The 20,191-nt window shown below is 34.8% G+C and overlaps 3 protein-coding genes across 4 annotated transcripts; 2 read left to right on the top strand and 1 right to left on the bottom strand.

The window, feature by feature from the left end:
• The first annotated feature begins 119 nt into the window (after positions 1-119).
• Positions 120-1,146, top strand: LOC106133866 (uncharacterized). The gene is made up of 3 exons (XM_013333718.2): positions 120-215; positions 396-616; positions 932-1,146. Exons 2-3 carry the CDS (start codon positions 415-417, stop codon positions 1,144-1,146), a joined length of 417 nt encoding a protein of 138 aa, XP_013189172.1. The 5' UTR covers positions 120-215; positions 396-414.
• Position 1,147: 1 nt separating this feature from the next.
• LOC106133867 (uncharacterized) lies at positions 1,148-1,730 on the top strand. Its single transcript, XM_013333720.2, has one exon. The coding sequence runs from the start codon at positions 1,148-1,150 to the stop codon at positions 1,319-1,321; it is 174 nt and encodes a 57-aa protein (XP_013189174.1). The 3' UTR covers positions 1,322-1,730.
• A 456-nt stretch (positions 1,731-2,186) lies between these two features.
• Positions 2,187-18,371, bottom strand: LOC106133858 (TGF-beta receptor type-1). 2 transcript variants are annotated; one of them, XM_013333708.2, is made up of 9 exons: positions 17,984-18,371; positions 16,384-16,495; positions 15,440-15,591; positions 11,987-12,226; positions 11,453-11,683; positions 10,761-10,928; positions 9,453-9,625; positions 8,718-8,951; positions 2,187-8,611 (listed from the first exon to the last, which is right to left on the bottom strand). In XM_013333708.2, the coding sequence occupies exons 1-9, from the start codon at positions 18,081-18,083 to the stop codon at positions 8,489-8,491; spliced, it is 1,533 nt and encodes a 510-aa protein (XP_013189162.2). In that variant the 5' UTR covers positions 18,084-18,371; the 3' UTR covers positions 2,187-8,488. The 2 variants fall into 2 exon arrangements, with proteins under 2 accessions (XP_013189162.2, XP_013189160.1); XM_013333706.2 differs by lacking the exon at positions 15,440-15,591 and adding an exon at positions 15,055-15,173.
• Between the last annotated feature and the right edge of the window lie 1,820 nt (positions 18,372-20,191).

The raw sequence follows: 20,191 nt of genomic DNA, 5'->3' as shown, positions 1-20,191 counted from the left end.
TCATGCTGTTGGCAACATTGTTCTACTGTCAATACCAAAATGTCAAAGTTATACAACACATTTTGTGTCAATGTCATACATGTCAATTAAATCAAACGAAACAAACAAACCTACCAAAAAACAGACGACGCTTCGGTTCGTTTCGTGTGGTGACGCTTTCCAATTTGAAAAAGCTTAATAAGAATTATAACCAATTGACGCATAGTCACAGAAAGGTATGTATTTTAAAAAGATTACCATGATTAACGTAATTAAGTGCATCGCTCAATTTTAGCCGTAATCGGAATCTCGGAATACTGTTGGCAAAAGGGCATACCACGCCCATCAGATCTGTTAGCAAGGCGCGGTTCACATAAAGTTGAAAATAGTTTTGATTCCTTTTTTTTCTTCTACAGGTCCATTTATAATAAGAGAATGTCGGGGACTGATTCTCTCGCTTACTTTACAGGGAATGGTACATACAAAGCTATAAACCCGATTGTCTCCCACGTTGGCGATTTCACTAAGTTTTATATAGCTATTGCTATAAGCTCTGTAATTTTGGGATCTATAATCATTCTGAACATTGTATGCTGCTGCTCAAGATATTCCGACTATTGGTTGGACAGACATACAGGTCTGTAGCATTGTCTTAAGCAATAATTTATATAACAATAACCCTCTTCATATTCCTAGAAGTATCCTTCCTTTAGCTGTTCTTAGAAAGTACATAAATATGAGAAAACAAATTAATTTTTAACTCATCAATATATGTATAGTATAGTTGCCAGGGAGTATATGGTGTTATTCAGTGTTTATTCTAATAAATCCCCAAATTACTTTTTTTTTAATTTGGTTATGTAACCCAGAACTGTTGCCCTAGGTAAATTCCATGACTAAACTACACTCATATCTTTAAATTATATGTAATAAAGATTTATTTGCTCTTCAGGAAACCGCTGGCTTGTTTCCATTTGGTCATCCACTCCACACAAGCAGCCACCGCTTGATCTTACGGAGCTAGAGGCACAGTACCGCTCAGTGCAATACGTACAACCTTACACTAGTGAATACCACGAAGCAGAGGTTCCCCCGTCTGTCTCGCAGCAGCCCCTTACTACTTCCCACGAATATTTAGACCTACACAAACGCGAAAGCGACATTTAAAATGGCTTTGCTATTAATATATCCTGCCATTACTGCACTTGCATTATTTGTGATGATGGTTATAATTCTAATTTTAAAATTTGGGTACTTGTGCAAACTTCGGCACACTACATTCGCAGAGCCTGAATATTGGAATGAAGAGGTAGCTTATGAGCAGAAAGTGTCTTACGCTTAAGCAAGAATGACAAGCGAATTAAATGATCCGTCCTTTTTTTACTTTAATACTTTTAAGCATTTATGTGGCAATTACTATTAAGGAAAAATGTATTATGAGGTATATGTTTGCACACTATTTTATAGTAAAGATAACTAGGTGAATACAGAACAAAAATCCATCTATTTTTGTTCTGTACCTATTCTAATGTATTTACAATTACAAGCTATTTTGAAGTGAATTCACTCAAATGATGTGTTCATGAAAAGGAAATATTTGTTAAGACTGAATAATAATATCAGTGCCTTAATCATTTTATGTATTTAAACTCACCCAATTAATTATAAATTCTTATTTTTATTATAATGCAATCCAATTAACCATGACTTATTTTATTCCTTAATCTCTCAATAAAAATTTGAATGTTGAACTCATGCTTTTATTTTCCCCAACAAAATTGATCATAAAAATATCAAGGTGTTCTAAGTGATAGGGTACATATCCATACTAATATTATAATTATAAAGATAAAAGATTTGTAGTTGGGTTTATAACAAAATCTATTGAACCGATTATTACGAAATTTGACACAAAAGATAGTACTTTAGAAATAAGGCTCTTCTTCAGGAAATTCCCACTTAAATGTAATATGGCAAAGCTGCGGTCAATAAAGATAGAACGACAAAATTTCTTTACAAAACCACGCCTCTTTTCTGAAGGAGTAGCAGAGACAACATCTTTTCATTTCCACGATCTTTGCATACGTTTTTTGCTTATTCACATTCATCTCTCTACATACAAGCTCAAAAGTATCCCACTAGTGATAGACTAGTAATAGCACGAAGTCTTCTTAACTAACACGAAGCTATAAAGAAAAACACGTGAGAAAAAAAAAAACACTTTCATTTATTATATTAATGAGTCCACTCCATAAACAATTAATACATTATAACTAGAGGAATATTTAAATAATATATGTATCTACAATCGTCTGGAATAAACCGCAGAATTACAAATTTGTGATATGACGCAGGCTATAGTATTGCGGATTAAGTAAACAATTGTACTTTTGGTATTGCTCATAATTAGTTTCAAACAGAAGTTTGCTTGTACATTTTGAAAATTTCCGAGACATCAATTTGAACTTGTCGACTAGGCTAATTCTAAATATATCAATATTTGTATGCAAAGTTTCGTCATAATTATAAATGAATTTACGTATAATTATTCACCAATCCGAATAGCAAATCCTTTGTTCGAATCATAAAATGTATATTTCATTCGTGGTTAAATGTTAATCCTTTTGCTACTTTAGCTAGATCCATTTTCAAATAACAATTGAAGACACAGCTTTATTGCCAATAACGTTTAATTTGAAATCGGTAACATTTTCATTAGTTTTTAATTTACTCCCTCACATCACTAAATAAACACAGTCGAACAAACTTCTAAATTTAATACCGCAAGCTTGGATGGTGTTCTGGTTCATAACTCTTGTCGGTAATTTTACTGTTTCATACAACCAATTCCTATCAAATAGGGAATACAACATCGAATATTTATATTTTGAAACTATTTCCTATATTAAATTACTGTTAACTGATAAATTATTTCGACCTTGTAGTACCGCTTTAAATACATATTGTCACGTCTTTATCCCCATCGGGGTAGACAGGGCCTCGTGCTGGTAAAACAGAGGGTAACCTTGAAATTTTAGAGGTTTTGCTTTAAATTACATTATAAATTCAAATTTTATTTTACAAACTTTTAGCGTTAGTGGAGGCACTTATTTTCAAAATAAGAACTAAAGCGCCCGCGTCATGCGTCAGGACCTTGTAAAATAAATAAGGCGAAAATATTACATTACATAGATATTGCTTCTAGATAATAAGACAACCGTTTTACGCTGTGATGACTAACCGCTGTGATGAAGTGATAAGAATACTTCACTAAACCTGACTATAAATATTATGTAAAAACTGACAACAATAACTGACATCTAATTCTTATTTACCTTCGACTAATTAACTTAGTCTCCTGTTCAATAGAAAACTTAAATTGGGCACCAAATACATATTATCATGTCTAATACCTAATACTTCAATAGAATTTAAAGTTGTTAAACACCACACCAAAGTTAATAATACATATTTTTAAGAATACACTACAAAATTGTTACACGTGATATATGACTAAAATTAAATCTCATGATTGTAACTAGCGACTCGCCCCGTGTTCGCGCGGAACGGGTACTCCGCGAACAACATTTTGTTGAAAACCTTTTCTTTACAAGTACATTGTAAAAACGATATCAACTAAATGTTGTCTTACGTAACAATAATTTTATGTAATCGTTAAGTTTTCAATTGACTGCTAAGATTGTTTTGATGGAAAAATATACTGCGTTATATTAATTTGTCAGCTTACACTACACGTGTAGTGATACATAAACACACCATAAAAGAAACTTGTACACAGTGTTTCTATGGCTATTTCAAAAATAAATTATTGTCGTTCCCAACAATACTATGTCAATATTGAATATGTATTATAAAAATAAAATGTGGCATGCTCTTCGTTTTACCTATACGGAAGCAGTATTTACGTTTCTGTTATCAAAATCAGTCTATAGTCATTTGACAGTTATGAATACAAAAACTTCTATTTTCGCTCATATTTGTAAGTTAAAAGACGGCTTTGCGAAAAAAAATAACATATAAAACCACTACATTAGTACGCTATTGAATAATATTATATAGTTAATTAAATTAAAATTATACCGAAAAAACGCACGTCCGAAGAAATATTTAATAAATCGTTTGAAATATATAACGTACTTGCTTGTACACTGTCACTGGGTGCCATTAAAAAAATAATAAAAAACATTTAACACTACATATAAAAAGTTTAGACAAAGATACCAAATCTACGTGCTTATCAGATAAAAAGATTAATTAAAGAATCTATGTCCAAGTTATATACATATTTAACCAATTTATACGGCGAAGAAAATACTAACGACAAATTTATGTTACACTAACGTCGTAAAAATAACCTTATAAATTTACACATAAAATATGTTAAAAACACTTAATTTACCGCCCTAAAAAGCGTTTTCACCAAACAAGTCTACAGCTACACTACTTACATTTACTTCAGTGGCGTGCTCCATAAAAATATTCAGAAACGACTTGTTGATTATACTATAACAATTAATTTAATTGTAATTAAGACCCCCCTTGAACGCTCAAGTTTTATAATATATATACTTTTGCTTTCGTATACAAAGGATGTATTGTATTTCTATGACTTAAGTTGTTGTATTTCTTATTGTGAATGTCTTAAATTTTCGTATGATTATATGATCACCATAACTCTTACATTCTATCTAATATACATATTAACCATGTTTTAAACAAAAAAAGATATGAAATCTTGTACGTAAAGGGGTACTCAACATTTTTTGCTTGTATTCTGATATTCTCCATCCAAAATACGCAAGTTCATACAGAAAATATAAAATTCATTGTCGAATTAGTATCATGCTCCTAAATTCCGATTCTAGGTTTAAGTTTGTTACTTAGCGTATTTTGAAGAAGAATTAAGCTTAGGTATTACAAAAACGGAAAAAATGTAAAATTTCCACTCAACCGTTATTGTTCTAAAAGAGGGCATCATTATTGCAAAAACACATCAATATAACAAAAAAAAATCGTTATTAAGCTACTAAAATCATCTAGATCATATTTTGATTTAATATGGTTTCTTAACGATAAACGTCTAAGTATCCAGCATATCCCTTCATTACCAGTTTTAAAAGATAAAAAACTTGCAACCAAGTAATAATTTTACCCTTTTTTAAATGTAGTCAGTCAGTCCTGAGCTTTTTAAGTCTGTGTAAGAAATTCACTTATGATGTCGACAACCTCTTACAAACATACATATTACGTCTTTATCCCTTTCGAGGTAGACAGAGCCAACAGAGTCCCGAAAAGACTAAAAAGCCACGTTCAGCTGTATGGTTTGTTGTTGTAACTGAGATTTGAATCCCAATATTATTAGTATTTCCCTTTATTGTCTTTTACAATCTGGAAAGGGAAGCAGCTCGACAACCTCTGTGGAATTGACATCAATTAATATTCTATCAGACTTGTCAAACAAAAAAGGTGCGTTTATTTTATACACTTGACTTTTCGCCCAATAGCCGTCACAGTGAAGTCTTATAAGGTTGACCAGCCAAGGTCGAGATCAAGGACCACTGAACGACCTCTGACCCATTCGGGTAACTTGGGGACTTTAGAGCCTTCCTAGTTTTAACTAAACTAAAAATATATATGAAAGCGGTATAACCAAGACTACAACCGGGTATTGCCCAAAGATCAGAGAGTGAAATGGGGAAGCACGTCACTACTATTCTACTACTTCTATTCCTACTACAGTATAGAAATTGTAGCTGATGATTTAAGATATTAACAAGTTAAAAAATTATATATGGGGTAGTGTGACTTTAGAAACTTTTTGTTGTAAAATATGTACGTCTTAAAATTACTTACAATAAATTCGCTTTATTAACGATCCGATGTAACACTCTTCAAGTCTGAAACGATAGTGCTTTTCATGTGGCTTTGTATCGGCAGACTAATTTCCTATAACGCAAAACTATGAATAAACAAAAAGTTTGCCGAATAACGTTTAACACTGAACTCGTTCTTGGCATGGGCCAAGTCAGCGACACCGCAACCGCCAAAGCAAACTTATATATAAAGACGATGTATATATAATGTACCAGTTACCATTGCGCTCCTTACAATATAACACCGAAGAGATGGAATAAACACTATCGATCCGACGCAGACTAGTAAACTTAAAACATAATCAATACAGTAAATCACTATTGTGATAATGTAACAAGCCCCGAACTCGCATACAAACACACGAACTACACGCAAAAAGAACCACAAATCTACATTACAACTGTGTCTGCGAATCTATATCACAGAAAATATATTTAAAAAAAAATTCACATTCTGTACACTGATCGACTTAACTAATAAACTAACTAAAACCTTAACAAAAGATAGAAACTACGTAGTTGGTAACGAAAAATATCACTAAATTCCCGCCTTATTTCAAAACGTAAAACGTTAGTATTTGCTTTAGACCACAACCCTGCCAATGTTTTTATTCATACAAATGCGAATACTTCCCGCATTAAACATTTTTTGAATTTACAAAACAAAAATATTCATTTTTTATGCCGCCACTTCACGTTAGATTTAGGGAATGTACCTACATATTTTCTTTAAATATACATCCATTTACAGTATCAAAAAGTTAGAACAGGGTAGCTTAATTTTAATAAACGTTTTGTAATAACGCGGTTTAAGTCCACATTAACGTACAATATATTTGTAATAAATGCTCCTTTTGATATTACACGTTTATAATCTAAGAGGTAGGATTTGGAGACGTATACGCCGCTTTTACGGTCTTCATTCTTATTCTTTGCCGTCACCGAGCTGTTTACAATATTTGCCTACTGGTTGCGAAGCTCAGACAACGTCGGGGCGAATGCATAATGTGATATAATGCCTGATGCATTATGGACAATGGTTTACGTAAGTTATAGACATGATGTTTTAAATGAATGAATTTGGTCTAGCATTGTAATGGTATTCAATAGAAATAGAGTATAAAATTCAATGATCACAATTTTAGTCTGAACTCCCATCCAGTGACTGCATATTCCAGATGAAGACATTTTCCGATATGGCTACTTTTGTGCCCTATTAAGACTACAAGTTAGATACCTATTAAAGGTAACAAAACAAAAAAATATATACTTTTTCGCTGAAATCACAAGCAGGATAGAAAGAGCTGAAATATAGCTGCCGTCCCGCCTTTAATATTGTACGAACCTACCTATCTCAGTCTTTTGCTCAATATCAACTTGGTTGAATCAAATGTTTCCGAATACTTATCAACTCAAGCATAGTAACTAGCCACACTATAATACACCATTAAAATGTAGTTTAAGTGGGGTATTGCAGTGGTTTTGGGGTATTTACTCTATTCAAAATGTCTTCAACTGGCAATATACAACATTGGTCAAAAAATAACATTTAATAGCAAATTAAATTAAAAATATTGACCAACAGGCAATTTAAAACCTTTACACACCAGTATGAGGCAACGTTTCGTTTCGCGTTCAAGAGTTCGTTATACGACAAACACAATAAGTAGCCACTTTTAGTGTCCAGGCCTGAGACGCCCCCTTCGGGACATACACACTTACAAAGTTTTCTTAATCTCATTCGTTATTTTCAAATAAGGGATTGCTAAAATGCGGGTAGCAAACCATATTTGTTATGGTGATTTATAAGGCTTATTATTGCTTTATTTTAATTTTTGTTATATTTACGTTTTGAGAGCTATATTAAAAATAACTCGATCAAAACATTGTCTTTCTAACTTGCAAATTTCTTATAATTGGCAACAAATATGTTTAGGAATATGCTATTTGTTGACTAATTGTTATGCAGCTTTAAAACACAAAATACACAATTTAAATATACATTTCATAACTACACACTAAACCAGAATCAGTTTGAAAGCTGCTCTGATCTTTGTTTAGGCGGATTTGTGTCAAGCCCAGTTCAGCTTAACGATGGAACTTAGCATAATGGCATTATACGAAAACCTTTATGTCGGAAGCACGGGTAAGATTGTGGCGACACATCCCTGCTATGAAACTACATAACACATTCTTATAAACCCGGGACTTTCCAACTCCGTATCAAGTCATCAACTGGATACATCGAGTTCGAAAATCTCCTGGTACGTGGTAGGTACGTCCTGTAGAATTATTCACACAGTAACATAGTAATCATCTGACACACGTGACAATTACGTTTTACATAGAAATTAAAAAAAAATACAACTGTGTTACTGAAATTCTACGATCAGTTTTATCTCAACTGTTCATTTATCAACAGAAACGTACATTCGCAACTACGTAACGGTTTCTTTCGATAAAAACCGTAAAACCGAAGCGAATCGATTTTGAATCTGTACCGTTTAGACGAACTACATGAGCTGGACTATTCCGGTATGCATCAGACAGTTCTACGCTTATGAATCGACCGTGTGACGTCAAAGTTCACTAGCAATCAAGTTGGTACAAATCGTTCACATCTTGTGATCGCCGGCGCCAATATTGGCTAGTGTCTTTTTGATGCGCAACGCGGTCAAACGTGCGGCGGGATTCTGGTACCAACACTCTTTCATCACCTTTGATATCGCTGACAGAACCTGAAATATGAAAGGGTTATTGTAAGGCCTTTTCTCTTCAGACAATTACTATGTTTCCCTTAACACTGCTTCATTTCATTCATTCACCAATCTTTATCGTACTTACCGGATCAGCATGCCATCGATTGGGCACATTGGGCCTCCTCTTCTCAATACAGACAACCCTCCTCATGTCCTCCAGAGCGGGGTCCGGAGGCACGCACTCGTAGTACGGCGGTTGGTACTCGTCCGGCATCGAACCGCAACGCCGCGCCATCTCCCACACCACTAGGCCGAAGGAGTACACGTCTGAACGCTTGTAAGGGTCAAACTGACGCGTGTCCATGGTTTCGTCCAGCACCTGAATCAAATAAATATATGTATATACCTATATATAATTCAGATAATTTTTTCTTATCATTTTTTAAACTTACTGCCAAAACATCAGGCGCATATTTTCTACTCTGATTTATGTTATAGATAAACCAAGTTAGAATGCAATAAAAGAAAAGTTAAAACGCTGCATAATAAAAAAACAAGGTTCCTTTCAGGTTGAAGACAGAGCATAAAAAGTTAATTAATATACCATACCGAGTTAAAATTCCTCCTTATGAGGCATACATACATACATAAAATCACGCCTGTTTCCCGGAGGGGTAGGCTGAGACTACCTCTCTCCACTTGCCACGATCTCTGCATACTTCCTTCGGTTCATCCACATTCATAACTCTCTTCATGCAAGCTTATGAAGCATGGTTGCCTTTAAATTTAATCTTTGGGGAAAAAATCTTGAAATCCCAATTCCATGGTGGAGAAAAGAAAGGAGTCAATTGGAAAATGGTTCGAGACGGAAATTCCATACCTCCGGAGCCATGTACCGCTTAGTTCCGACACGGTTGGTGGACGGCACGTCGACGCTGTCGCTCGCCACGTTGTGTCTCACGGCGAGCCCGAGGTCACCAATCACGCACGTTAGGTTGTTCTTCACCAGGATGTTTTTAGACTTGAGGTCCCGGTGGGCGATAGCTGGCTTGCCTGAGTTATCAGATCAAGATTTAAAAAATAAAATGTTAAGGGTTCAGAGCAACAGATGCACACATAAACTACATCTCTCTCCCGGAGGGGTACGCAGAGATTACATTTTACCATTTTCCACGATCCCTGTAAACTTTTTATTAGTCGTAATAATTACATAAAATGAGACTGTCCCCTAGTCGTAAAATGTCAATATCACTGACGGCATGTTAATAAAATCGCAAAAGTTCTACAAACTACAGTTATATATAGATAGACCTTCATCTTCTCCAAAGATCTACTATCAGACCTCTACAGGTTGAAAGTGATACTACTGATTACTTGTATTAAAAAAGTATAATTATTTTATATTCTATAATAAATTTAAGAATGCTGACTTCACTGTTGTAAAGACTTTGTGCATTCTTAATAAAAACTGATAGGCCACGTTCAGCTGTTTGGCTTAATGATGGTATTAAGAATCAAATTGTGACAGGTTGCTAGCCCATCGCCTTAAAAAAATAATCCTAAGTTTATAAGTCTATCCCTAAGTCGCCTTTACGACATCCATGGGAAAGAGATGGAGTGGTCCTATTCTTTTTTCTATTGGTTTCAAGAACCACACGGCCCTAAATAATACTCTATTCACTGAAACTAACTATAATACCTATACAACTGAGGAGTTGCACTTGTGGTAACAACACAGGAAATACATACTCAATCTTCGTATTAACTCATCTTTTCAATAGATAAAACGTTGCAAATTGAAACTAGCAAGAAATTGGAGCTAGTCACACGCTGTATACAAAGTTAACTTTTGCCTCAGGCCACGTTCCCATAGGAGTTGGCTCCTAATGAAATTATTAGCCAATTCATGCGACATCATAAAATTTCAGCGAAATTCTATCAGCTTTCTCGATTACTTTGTTAAATAAAACAATTTTTTTTTCATAGGTTTCATACAGTTGATATCAGTCATGCAAAGTTGGTGCTTGGATACAACTTTCAATTCAAGCTGCATGAAAATTTATTTTAAGTATTTTCAATTACGTAAGCATCAGTCACAGAATCGCACGTGGCACTCCAAGAATCGTCATTAATTCAACGAGTTTTCTAATAAATAAATAATATTACCATAGCGTCCGCTATTACTCGCCTTTGGTGCCGACGATGTCCATATGCAAATGTGCCAGACCCGTGGCAATAGACAACGCCATCTTGACCAGAGTGTGTTGGTCTATGGTCCTCGCGCCGAGATAGTCGAACAGCGAGCCGTTCTCATGGTAATCAGTGATTAGCCACAGTTGAGTCCAAGTGCCATTGTCTGCAAGGAAAGTGTTTACGTTACGAAGTTGGTAACCTGGTTTGACATCGCGAAAGAGGTCTGGAGTATCAATGGTCTTTAAACTGAAGGCGCTTTAGAGCTATGATTAGCCGGATACGAATATGAACCTAGGCTGTATGAACGGGGTCTGTTAAGTCGTGTCTGAATAAAACAGATTTTGGCTGTTCAAGGCGTCGTCTTATTGTCGTCTTGTCTTGGTTTCGATTGTCTTTTTCATCAGTCTGTCATTCGGTTTTGGTCATCTAAAATGTCAAGTCAAAGAGTCTGTTTGTCCATGGAGGCCGAACGGCCGCTACACTGTGGTTCCGAAAAAACTCCCGTTATTTCACCGTCGCCCTGCCAAAAGAGGAACTTAAACCAGCTAGGAAGAAAGATCAAAGACCACTTTTGAACTACAAGTCCAGTCCAATGTAATCAGGATCCATTATTCATTACTTATAATGGACAGTTGATGATGGTAATGAAAATGTGTTATTGTTAAAAACATATCTTTAACAACTGACCTTTATTATCAGCCGCAATAAATCCAAGTATATTCTCATGCCTTAGCATCACAGTCTGGTAGATCTCGGCCTCTCTGAACCAGGAGCATTCCTCCCGTGAGGAGAATATCTTCACGGCCACATCTTCACCACGCCACCGCCCTCGCCATACTTCGCCGAAGCGGCCCTTTCCGATAATGTCTGCGAGCTGGATTTGTCGAGCGATCGATCGTTGGACTAGCAGTGGCAGACCTAAAGGAAGAGATGATTATAAATCTTAATTTTCCTCCTCCTTTCCTCTATTAGTTAAACCCGCTAACATAAAACCCTTGTAAATTTAGTGTCAACTTCTTCACTCCATTCTTCAATGAAAGGTTTGAAATATAACAACAATGTTACTCTTCTTTTTCCTTCTGTTGTTACTTCGGGTAACATCCTCTATGTAAAAATACAGATTTGTCCTAACTGTCCTCTATAATCCGTTTATTCGAACTCTACATAAACAATCTAATAAATATTCTTTTCTTCATTATACAAACGTGGCAAAACACTCACCAGACCCCGAGCCGGAAGTAGTGAGCTCGATCATGTCGCGTATGGTAGTAGTCCCTCCAATAATGGGTAGCCTGGTCTCGCACAGGGAGTCTTCCGCCGGGAACATACCGCGGGAGCCCCGCTTCATCATCTTGCGGGACCGCTTCGCCCACCACAGGCTGATGGCGGCACAGACCCCCAGCACCACGAGCCCCATCACCCAGGGTAGCACTTGCCACGCAGTCGCTGACGGACTCGACTCTTTGGTTCATATTACGTGTCAGTATATACAGGTAATCAATGTAATCATTAGTATTATTATATCTAGTTACATCTCTTAATATCTGAATTAGGTACTTTCAAAAGATTAAAAGTTGAAATTCCTATACTTTGCTTATATCAATTTTAATAAGAAAGTCCATTTTATCAATTGCTTTAAAATGCAAAATATTTGATAATAATTTGGTTAACATGATTTTATTGGCATACCTACACAATTTTGATTTATCGCCTAAACCGCAAACCCAAGACCACCGACACCACATGTAAAATGAATGAACTCCCACGGGGAGTCGAACCCTCTAACATGGGGACAAATCATCACAAATATATTGTGACCTATCCTCCATACTTTGTTCCTAGCGAAAATAAATATCGACTTTATAAATACATATAAGATTAAAGAGTACCTTTAAAAATCATTAAAAATAACTACAGAAAACCGCATCAAAATCTATTACGTGGTTTAGTAGTTAGATAAATACAGACACGTGGAAAGCTACTTTATTTTATATTACATAGAGATGATACATAGTAAATGTGTAAACATTGAACAACGACTATTGATATCTCTCGTGACGAAAGCACAATAAATTTTCTAAGTATAGCAACAGATATGTACAATCGCCGATCGCCTGACAAGAATCGAGTGCGAACGGAACCACTGGCGTTAGTAAACAAATATATTGACCATAGTGTTATGACGTCACGAAGGACGGAACAAGGTGAAATGCGCGCGGACGATTATACTGTATTTATGAGAAAACTATAAAAACATAAAACAATGAACTCATAATAACAAAAGGACAACACACAAATCCAAAAAATAATCCTTTATGTCAACCCCACGTCATTTACAGCAGCTTTTTCTATGTAACTCTTTTTTTTTCTATTTATTTAAATAACTACCATAAGTTTTCGAAACAAAACTTTTATCAATTCCTTATACCAACTAAAACGTTATCAATCAATAAGGTTATAAAAAGTATAACAAAATTAGTTAGGTACGTTTCAAAGTTAATAATATTGCCTTGTTACTTAGGGGTAAGCATTTCATTTTAAACTTGGCAATACAGTACAATACATAAAGAGGTTGAAGCGAATAAGCCTGAAAATTTATTCGTATTTATACTGATGGGAAGAGATAAAAGTATAATAGTCACGCGCCACGTGTAGCCGCATTTACAAGTCAGTGGTTTCGTTTTCGTCTGACCTCGATAATGCAAATCCATAGTCACCATTGAAAATATGCTAAACAAATATACACACGACACTAGCATGAAGCACAAAACATGGAGCATGCAAATAAGGACACCATATTTCTGATGAAAAATATTCAGCGCATTTTCAACACAAAATTAATTTTAGTTTAGTATCTGAGATATACCTATGTAAACTTTAAAGAAAATAATAGCACAAACATTTTGAAAGAGATCTATATTTACGTAAATGTATTCAATGTTGATTGATAAAATATGAATTACCTAAGACTACCCAATATAGTTTGAATAAATTATATACAAACACAGGATTTGCTTAGAAGATTAAGATGTTAATTATGAATCTTATTATTATTGAAAACCACATGAAACTCCATTATCTAATTGCAAACAGACAAGATTAAGGCAGGAGTTTAATCCTTTAAGCCGATGGATTAAATTGTTAGTTGAAACAAGTTGTTCCAAAATATTGGTTACAGACAGCTTGTAAACTATCTATATTTAAGAGATATATGAACACGTTCATGATCAACAAATGGAATACGACTGAGTAAAGTATATTGTATATCCCAAAATTAATCCGACGGTAAAGTTTCAAAAAATTTAAAAAGTGTAAACCCTTAACCAATTCACACATAACGTATTATAATTTATAACCCATGGCCAATGTTAAAAATAAGGCATCAATTCCATAACGTTATATAATGCTCTTTATTTGTTAGTCAAATTCTGCGTGAAGTTGTTAACATGCAAATAGGATCAGAAATAAAAAAATACATGCTTGTTAAAAAGTAACCGGCTCATGATCACTTACCTACTTGTTTCATTAATCGAAAATAACACTGTTCATTCCGTTTTACGAAGAAATACGTTCCGTCGTACAAATCCATCCTTTAATGCAAATAATTTATGTAAGTCTGAATTTCCCTTCATACTAACACAAAACACCTAGCTATTTCGAAAAAAAAAGTCAGTTAACGAAGATAAGGAGCAGTCTATCCGCCCACAAATTCTGCGATGTTATCGGCTGGAAAATTGAGGGGGCAAAGACCTGCCGGGTATTTCCTATTTGTAGATATTAGATTTTGCAATTTTTTTCACATGTAATAAAAATCTATGCACGATTTATCATAAGACACTACTTAAAAAGTATCTTTCAAATCCTATTTTAAATGGAAATCAAAAATATGAAATCATATAATATTACCTATACATAATCGATAATATTCAAATGCAAAAGCTATTTGTCATTTCTTATCGACGGATATTAATTCGTGAACCAATTTATTAATGTTGTTAAAAGATATACGTTAACGGGAATTCAACTAACGAAATTTCATATCAAAATGCGGTATAGCCGCAGGTAAAATATATGTGCTCAAATGTCATATGGCAGTAATCGAACATTTTGTATTTAATACCCAATGACGCATTCACATGCTGACCCATTTTGTGCAATGCACTGTCTAGAATGGTATATAACCAAGTTAGGAAACCATGGGCATGAGTCTGACATGGTGGATACAACAAGACGTTTCATGTAGACATCACAATTGAAGCTATACCCCGACGTCACATTCCGTTCCGTACCTGGGAAGATGTAACGATTACAGTAGTCCTGGGCGCAGCAATTTATATCAGGGTGTTCATCCTTGCGACACCATATGGGCCTGTCGCCCGGAGGAAAGGACTTGTTCCGGTTCCAACATCTACGTTCACAAATCGTCAAATTAGTACACGGGTACGTGTTTATTGGTGATCAAATGCCGGTCTTAAAGAGAAACTTAGTGATATTAGAAACATAAAGAAATTAAAAGGAGTCAAGTAGCCATGCAGTCTCGCACCAAATACCAAGGTCCTCTTCTACTTGGTAGTTGGCGACGGGCAGGGCGTGGCCAACTATTAATAATTCTGTGGCGTGGCGGCAAGCTGGTGCAAGTTAGCGGCACATCTACCAAGTCCACGTCGCTCCTACCTTGCGGCTTCGGTTGCAGCTCCAGGCGCAGCTCTCGATTGCACATGTCATGTGAGTTACAACAATCAATCACCACCGACTCATTTCTAGTTTTCGTCGTGGAGCAACTGAAGGGATGCTCGATGGGTATCAGTGCTTTGCGGTCGATACAGCTGCGCCGCAAGTGGAACCACCATACATTATGTTTAGTAGGTTAAAGCAAAACCAACGCACACTCGGAAAATAGTGTTTGTTAAGGGTACGGCACATCATTCAAAACATACTAATTATGGCGCCGGTATTGATCCGGCGGCATCCTTGTTTCTTTAGTAGGTACATATTCAAATCACTAATTCAGAAGCGTTCTTGTTAATATATTGGCATCTCAACACAAAACTTATAGAAAAAAGATAAATGCATTATGACTCTAATAGTACATCAATCAAACTCAAAATCTGCATTGTCAAGTAGATATTATATCACACGGCCACAAGTGTGTCGAACATCTTACCCTTAGCAGTGGCGTGTAGCACTTGAGATAGCTTTTCTCGGGCAATCTCATCGGAATTGCAGAGATCGTATTTACAGCAATAGGTTGCTGGTTCTTTGCATTTTATTGGATTTTCAGGAGGGAAGGCAGATTTCAACCACATACAGCCTAATGCCACCTCTCTACAGAATCCAAGTATTTGGTATAAATAAATGAACATTATAATGAGACACAGTTTTTCAAATAGATTTGTGTTGATATGAGTTTGCCAATTGGAAATTGAAAATTTGCAAGGAAAAATATTAAGTAAATATGTACCTCAAATCATACCACAAAAAATTTAACATTTTCAAAATATATGTAATGGTCTGCATTAAATAAATTTAGAAAAGATGTGTTTTGTTTTTTTTTTTTCATTAGATAATTTTGAAACTGTGTAGGAAGTATGATGTGAATTTAAGATATTTATACTTACTCGTAAGTGAATTTTTGGACTCCGTTCTCCAGGCTAGTGGATGCCACACAGTAGCCATCTGTCTCACACGTGTCATTTGGACATGTTGGACGGTTGCAATAGCATTTCAAGCCTGTGGGGTGATATTGACATGGTAAGAAACATTAACCTTTTTGCTCGGAGTGTTGAAATTTTGAGTACAAGGTAAAGTATAGAGTCAGAGGGTTACCACAAAACAAAAATTAGAGTTATAAATAAAATTTAAGATATGAGATAATAATAACATTCTAGATTCTACTAAGAGCCTAAAAATAGAATGGGGGTGGTGAAATGAGAATATCAGAATTTATAAATAATAAGTAAATTGATAATACAAGATTACTCATAATAGCGAAGTAATGTATTACCACATATTTCAGGGAAACTAGAAAATGAACTCTTTGGTATTTCATTTCATAAAACTATTGAAATGACTACAAAATGATAATAAAAATGAATTTAAAAACAGTCACAGGTTGCCAAATAAGAAGCCCTAGTTTTGTAATCTGGTTGGATGGCAAAGACTGAAAAGAAAGGAAAGTATAGGCCAAAAAGCCAACATGATTATCATGAATATTAATTGAGACTAATAGACAAAGAATCAAAAAATAGTCAACACCAAGATTAGCAACAGTATAAAAAGGGCAACATGACACTAAAAATAACTTTCTCTTGATATTCCTGGCACCTGTATATTTGCAGGCAACCTTCGTGGGAATGCGGCATAACATGAATTATTGAATGCAATAAAGTAAACAGAGAATCAATTTAGTTACTTAAGCATTTTGAGCCGATCATCTAAAGGATGTTTTTTTTTAAAAAACATCATAATAATATTGTATAGATTTAAGCATGAAAGATAATTTAACCAAAATTATTGTAAATTTTTATTATGGAACAGTTTGTAAGTATCAGTCAGGCATTCAACCATAAGTACATGGTATTAATTCACATCATAATTAGCATATCCAACTTAACAGCTAAAAAATAAACAGTTTTATTGAGGAAAGTTTGAGAAGACAAGAGTTTCCACTTTAACCCTGACCTTGTGGGATATTTTAGCAAGTATATAGGTTACCTTGGTTGATGATATGATTGGAATACATCTAGCACAGATTACACCTCATTTGGTGAAATGGTTTAAAAACAATAAAAATAAAAATACCTAACTAAAAAAATTGGTACTTAAAATCATACAATATTTAAGTTGTATGTTCTAGATTCTGAATAAGGTGCATATGGAACTAGTACCCGTGTTCTGTAACTACTTCAACTTGTCTAGTCTGGCTACAGAATCAGACCTTGAAATTAGCATACTGTAATAATGATACCAAACAAGTCAGTATCGGAATGTTTTGCTGATTTCAATAACAAGTATGATAATAATAATCATCAATAGTGACAACTGTTTACGTTTTTATGAATCAGATTATCATATTGGAAAATTTTATCACAAAAGTCAAATAATACCACTTTTATAAAACTGCATATGTATTGTATTCATGTAAGAAAATATTGCTAATTTAGGAGAATACAAATCATGGTACATAGGTAATTTGGTGTTAAATGAAACATAACTTACCATCAACGATATCCAGCGCCCCGCTCATACAAACCAACGAAATAAATAACCACTTTTGCCATTGCGAAGTGTCCATAATCACATACTTGTAATGATACATTTTATTTACAGTTTACGAACAACACAACACCTTTTATTGACACAAGAGGTACACGGCCATTGAAGTGCTTCAGAAACATTAGACATTTTAGTCCTAATCCTAGATTATAATTATGGCCTATAATAGAAATTTCACACAATCGCTAAATAGAGCGAAATAATGTAATTTTACGAAGTGATAATGAAAATATTAAATGTAATAGTTAACTAATAAATTACTTGCGGGTCTGGTTATTTAAAATAAAGATGGAAATTGGAATTCGCAACAGCAGTAGGTGTCTTTTTGACAGATCGGCGACTAGAAAAATCACAGATAAATAATTCTGTTATCTGAAATTGTTACCATAAAAAAAAACTAAAATCGGTTAAAGCTCCAAACTCTTTGATCAATCTGGACCATCAGTCTGTGGTTTACACGATAATTCCAGTGGACTCAAACAGAGTACTGGCGCGGCGCAACTGGCTCGCTGCTGCCGGTGCGGTGCTCTGTGTTCAATTCATGGATTCCACTGATGGTTCCCAAATAATGGGAGGTTTAGGTTTAGTTTATATCTCGGGCGAAAACAAGTTCATACTATGCTATTAATATAATCGTAAGGGATAATATTATATGAAAAATCTACCCTATGCGAAGTTTGCCTATTCTAGAGTTCCCTTTTCTGGGAATTCCCAAGAGGAGCGAAGTCCCGGGAAAGCTTGTTCAATAAAGACAGACATATAAGAGCAGTATTGATCGATATTGACTTTGGAGTGAAACCACTCACAGAATCTGAAAGTCCAAGAGCTAATGTTATTGATAGTTTCTGAGAATGCGCCAACTGAATTTACCTAAAATGATGAGAAAAGACAGAGAGTCGGTGGCTGAACGGTTAAGCCTAAAATTCGCAAGTAAACCAGTGTGGTGGTACCCTGAGAGTTAAGGTTGCCGAGGTCTGATGGAAGTCGCTTCATGTACAAACCTCTCACCCAATACAGAATCCATGGTCAAGGTCACGAACCCCGAGCTCTCCAGTGGTAAGGATGTAACCGGGACTTAGGCTAGGGGGAAAATGAGAAAGTACTCAAGTTTTTTTAAAATAAACAAAAAACTTTTTTTTATATTTAAAATTTAAAAAAAAGGAACCTATTTTGTTTTAAAAATTTATTCCAAAGTATCATGTTCCATAGGCATTTGTTTTTAAGAGTCGGACTAATAAACAGTTTGTTTGTACATTTCCTATTTAAATAATCCCATGAATGGGTTTGGCGGACGAACATGACCCTGAAAAATGGTGGCAATTAAAATCATCGACCTATTTGCAACTACATACTTGAAGAGTAATTCCTGTATTTATACAAGATAACAAGCATTCTTCAACTTAAATCAAATTAGTAAAATTTCTCAGGGTCATAGTTCAGAAGCGCATCTTTACATATCTATATCTCTAGTGTGTTTGCGTGTTCCCAGTTTCACCCTCAGTTGTAAAGGTATATCACAAAACAGGGCCGAGCCAGGAATTTGTCCAATTTACTTGTACATACATTTTTTAAGTAATAACACACAATAGCTTCATTGACAGCACGGGCACATTCGTGTGTGTGGTCACATCCATGGTAAATGTATGTAATTTATAAGAAGTCGATCTAATTATATTCTTTTAAGCACCAGTCGAGTGACGTTCTGTGCTATGTTGACTAGGCACATGTTTTATCATCTCGCTCTTTTTATTTCAGATAACCAGAGATAGAAAGAGACGGCCCTGATGTGTAGGGATAGACCTTTTAACTTCGGGGCCCGGCGTACGCCGTAAACTAATAGTGAATTTAATACATAAAACTATTAAGACTACAGCATAGTACACTTCCAGTTATAGCATTATGCAAATGATAATTTATTCAGTATAATATAAACAGCACAAATTTTCGAACACGTTTAAATCAAATGTATTATAAAAATTTGCGCTTGTAATTTCTTAATATTACTGGTATATACTTAATAACGTAGAAAATACGATTGTACAAATATTTGAATTGCGTTCATAGACTTAAATAGACTTTTCTGTCAATTTACCTATATGTACTTCAATATTACTATCACAATTAACTAATCATAACTAAAAATTTTTGGAA

This window comes from Amyelois transitella, chromosome Z, assembly GCF_032362555.1.
Source record: "Amyelois transitella isolate CPQ chromosome Z, ilAmyTran1.1, whole genome shotgun sequence".
Taxonomy (NCBI): domain Eukaryota; kingdom Metazoa; phylum Arthropoda; class Insecta; order Lepidoptera; family Pyralidae; genus Amyelois; species Amyelois transitella.
The sequence above is the reverse complement of the archived record's forward strand: the minus strand, read 5'-3'. Positions and strand labels throughout refer to the sequence as shown.

What these genes read in the sequence shown, in the direction of transcription:
- LOC106133866 (XM_013333718.2), top strand. Translation starts at nt 415, where the DNA reads ATGTCGGGGACTGATTCTCTCGCTTACTTTACAGGGAATGGTACATAC. An exon ending in TTGGTTGGACAGACATACAG is followed by an intron (nt 617 to 931) that starts GTCTGTAGCATT and finishes TTTGCTCTTCAG; the next exon opens with GAAACCGCTGGCTTGTTTCC.
- LOC106133867 (XM_013333720.2), top strand. Translation starts at nt 1,148, where the DNA reads ATGGCTTTGCTATTAATATATCCTGCCATTACTGCACTTGCATTATTT.
- LOC106133858 (XM_013333708.2), bottom strand. Translation starts at nt 18,083, where the DNA reads ATGTATCATTACAAGTATGTGATTATGGACACTTCGCAATGGCAAAAG. An exon ending in GTCCAAAAATTCACTTACGA is followed by an intron (nt 15,592 to 16,383) that starts GTAAGTATAAAT and finishes CTTGCGGCGCAG; the next exon opens with CTGTATCGACCGCAAAGCAC. An exon ending in ATCGATGGCATGCTGATCCG is followed by an intron (nt 8,612 to 8,717) that starts GTAAGTACGATA and finishes TTCATATTTCAG; the next exon opens with GTTCTGTCAGCGATATCAAA.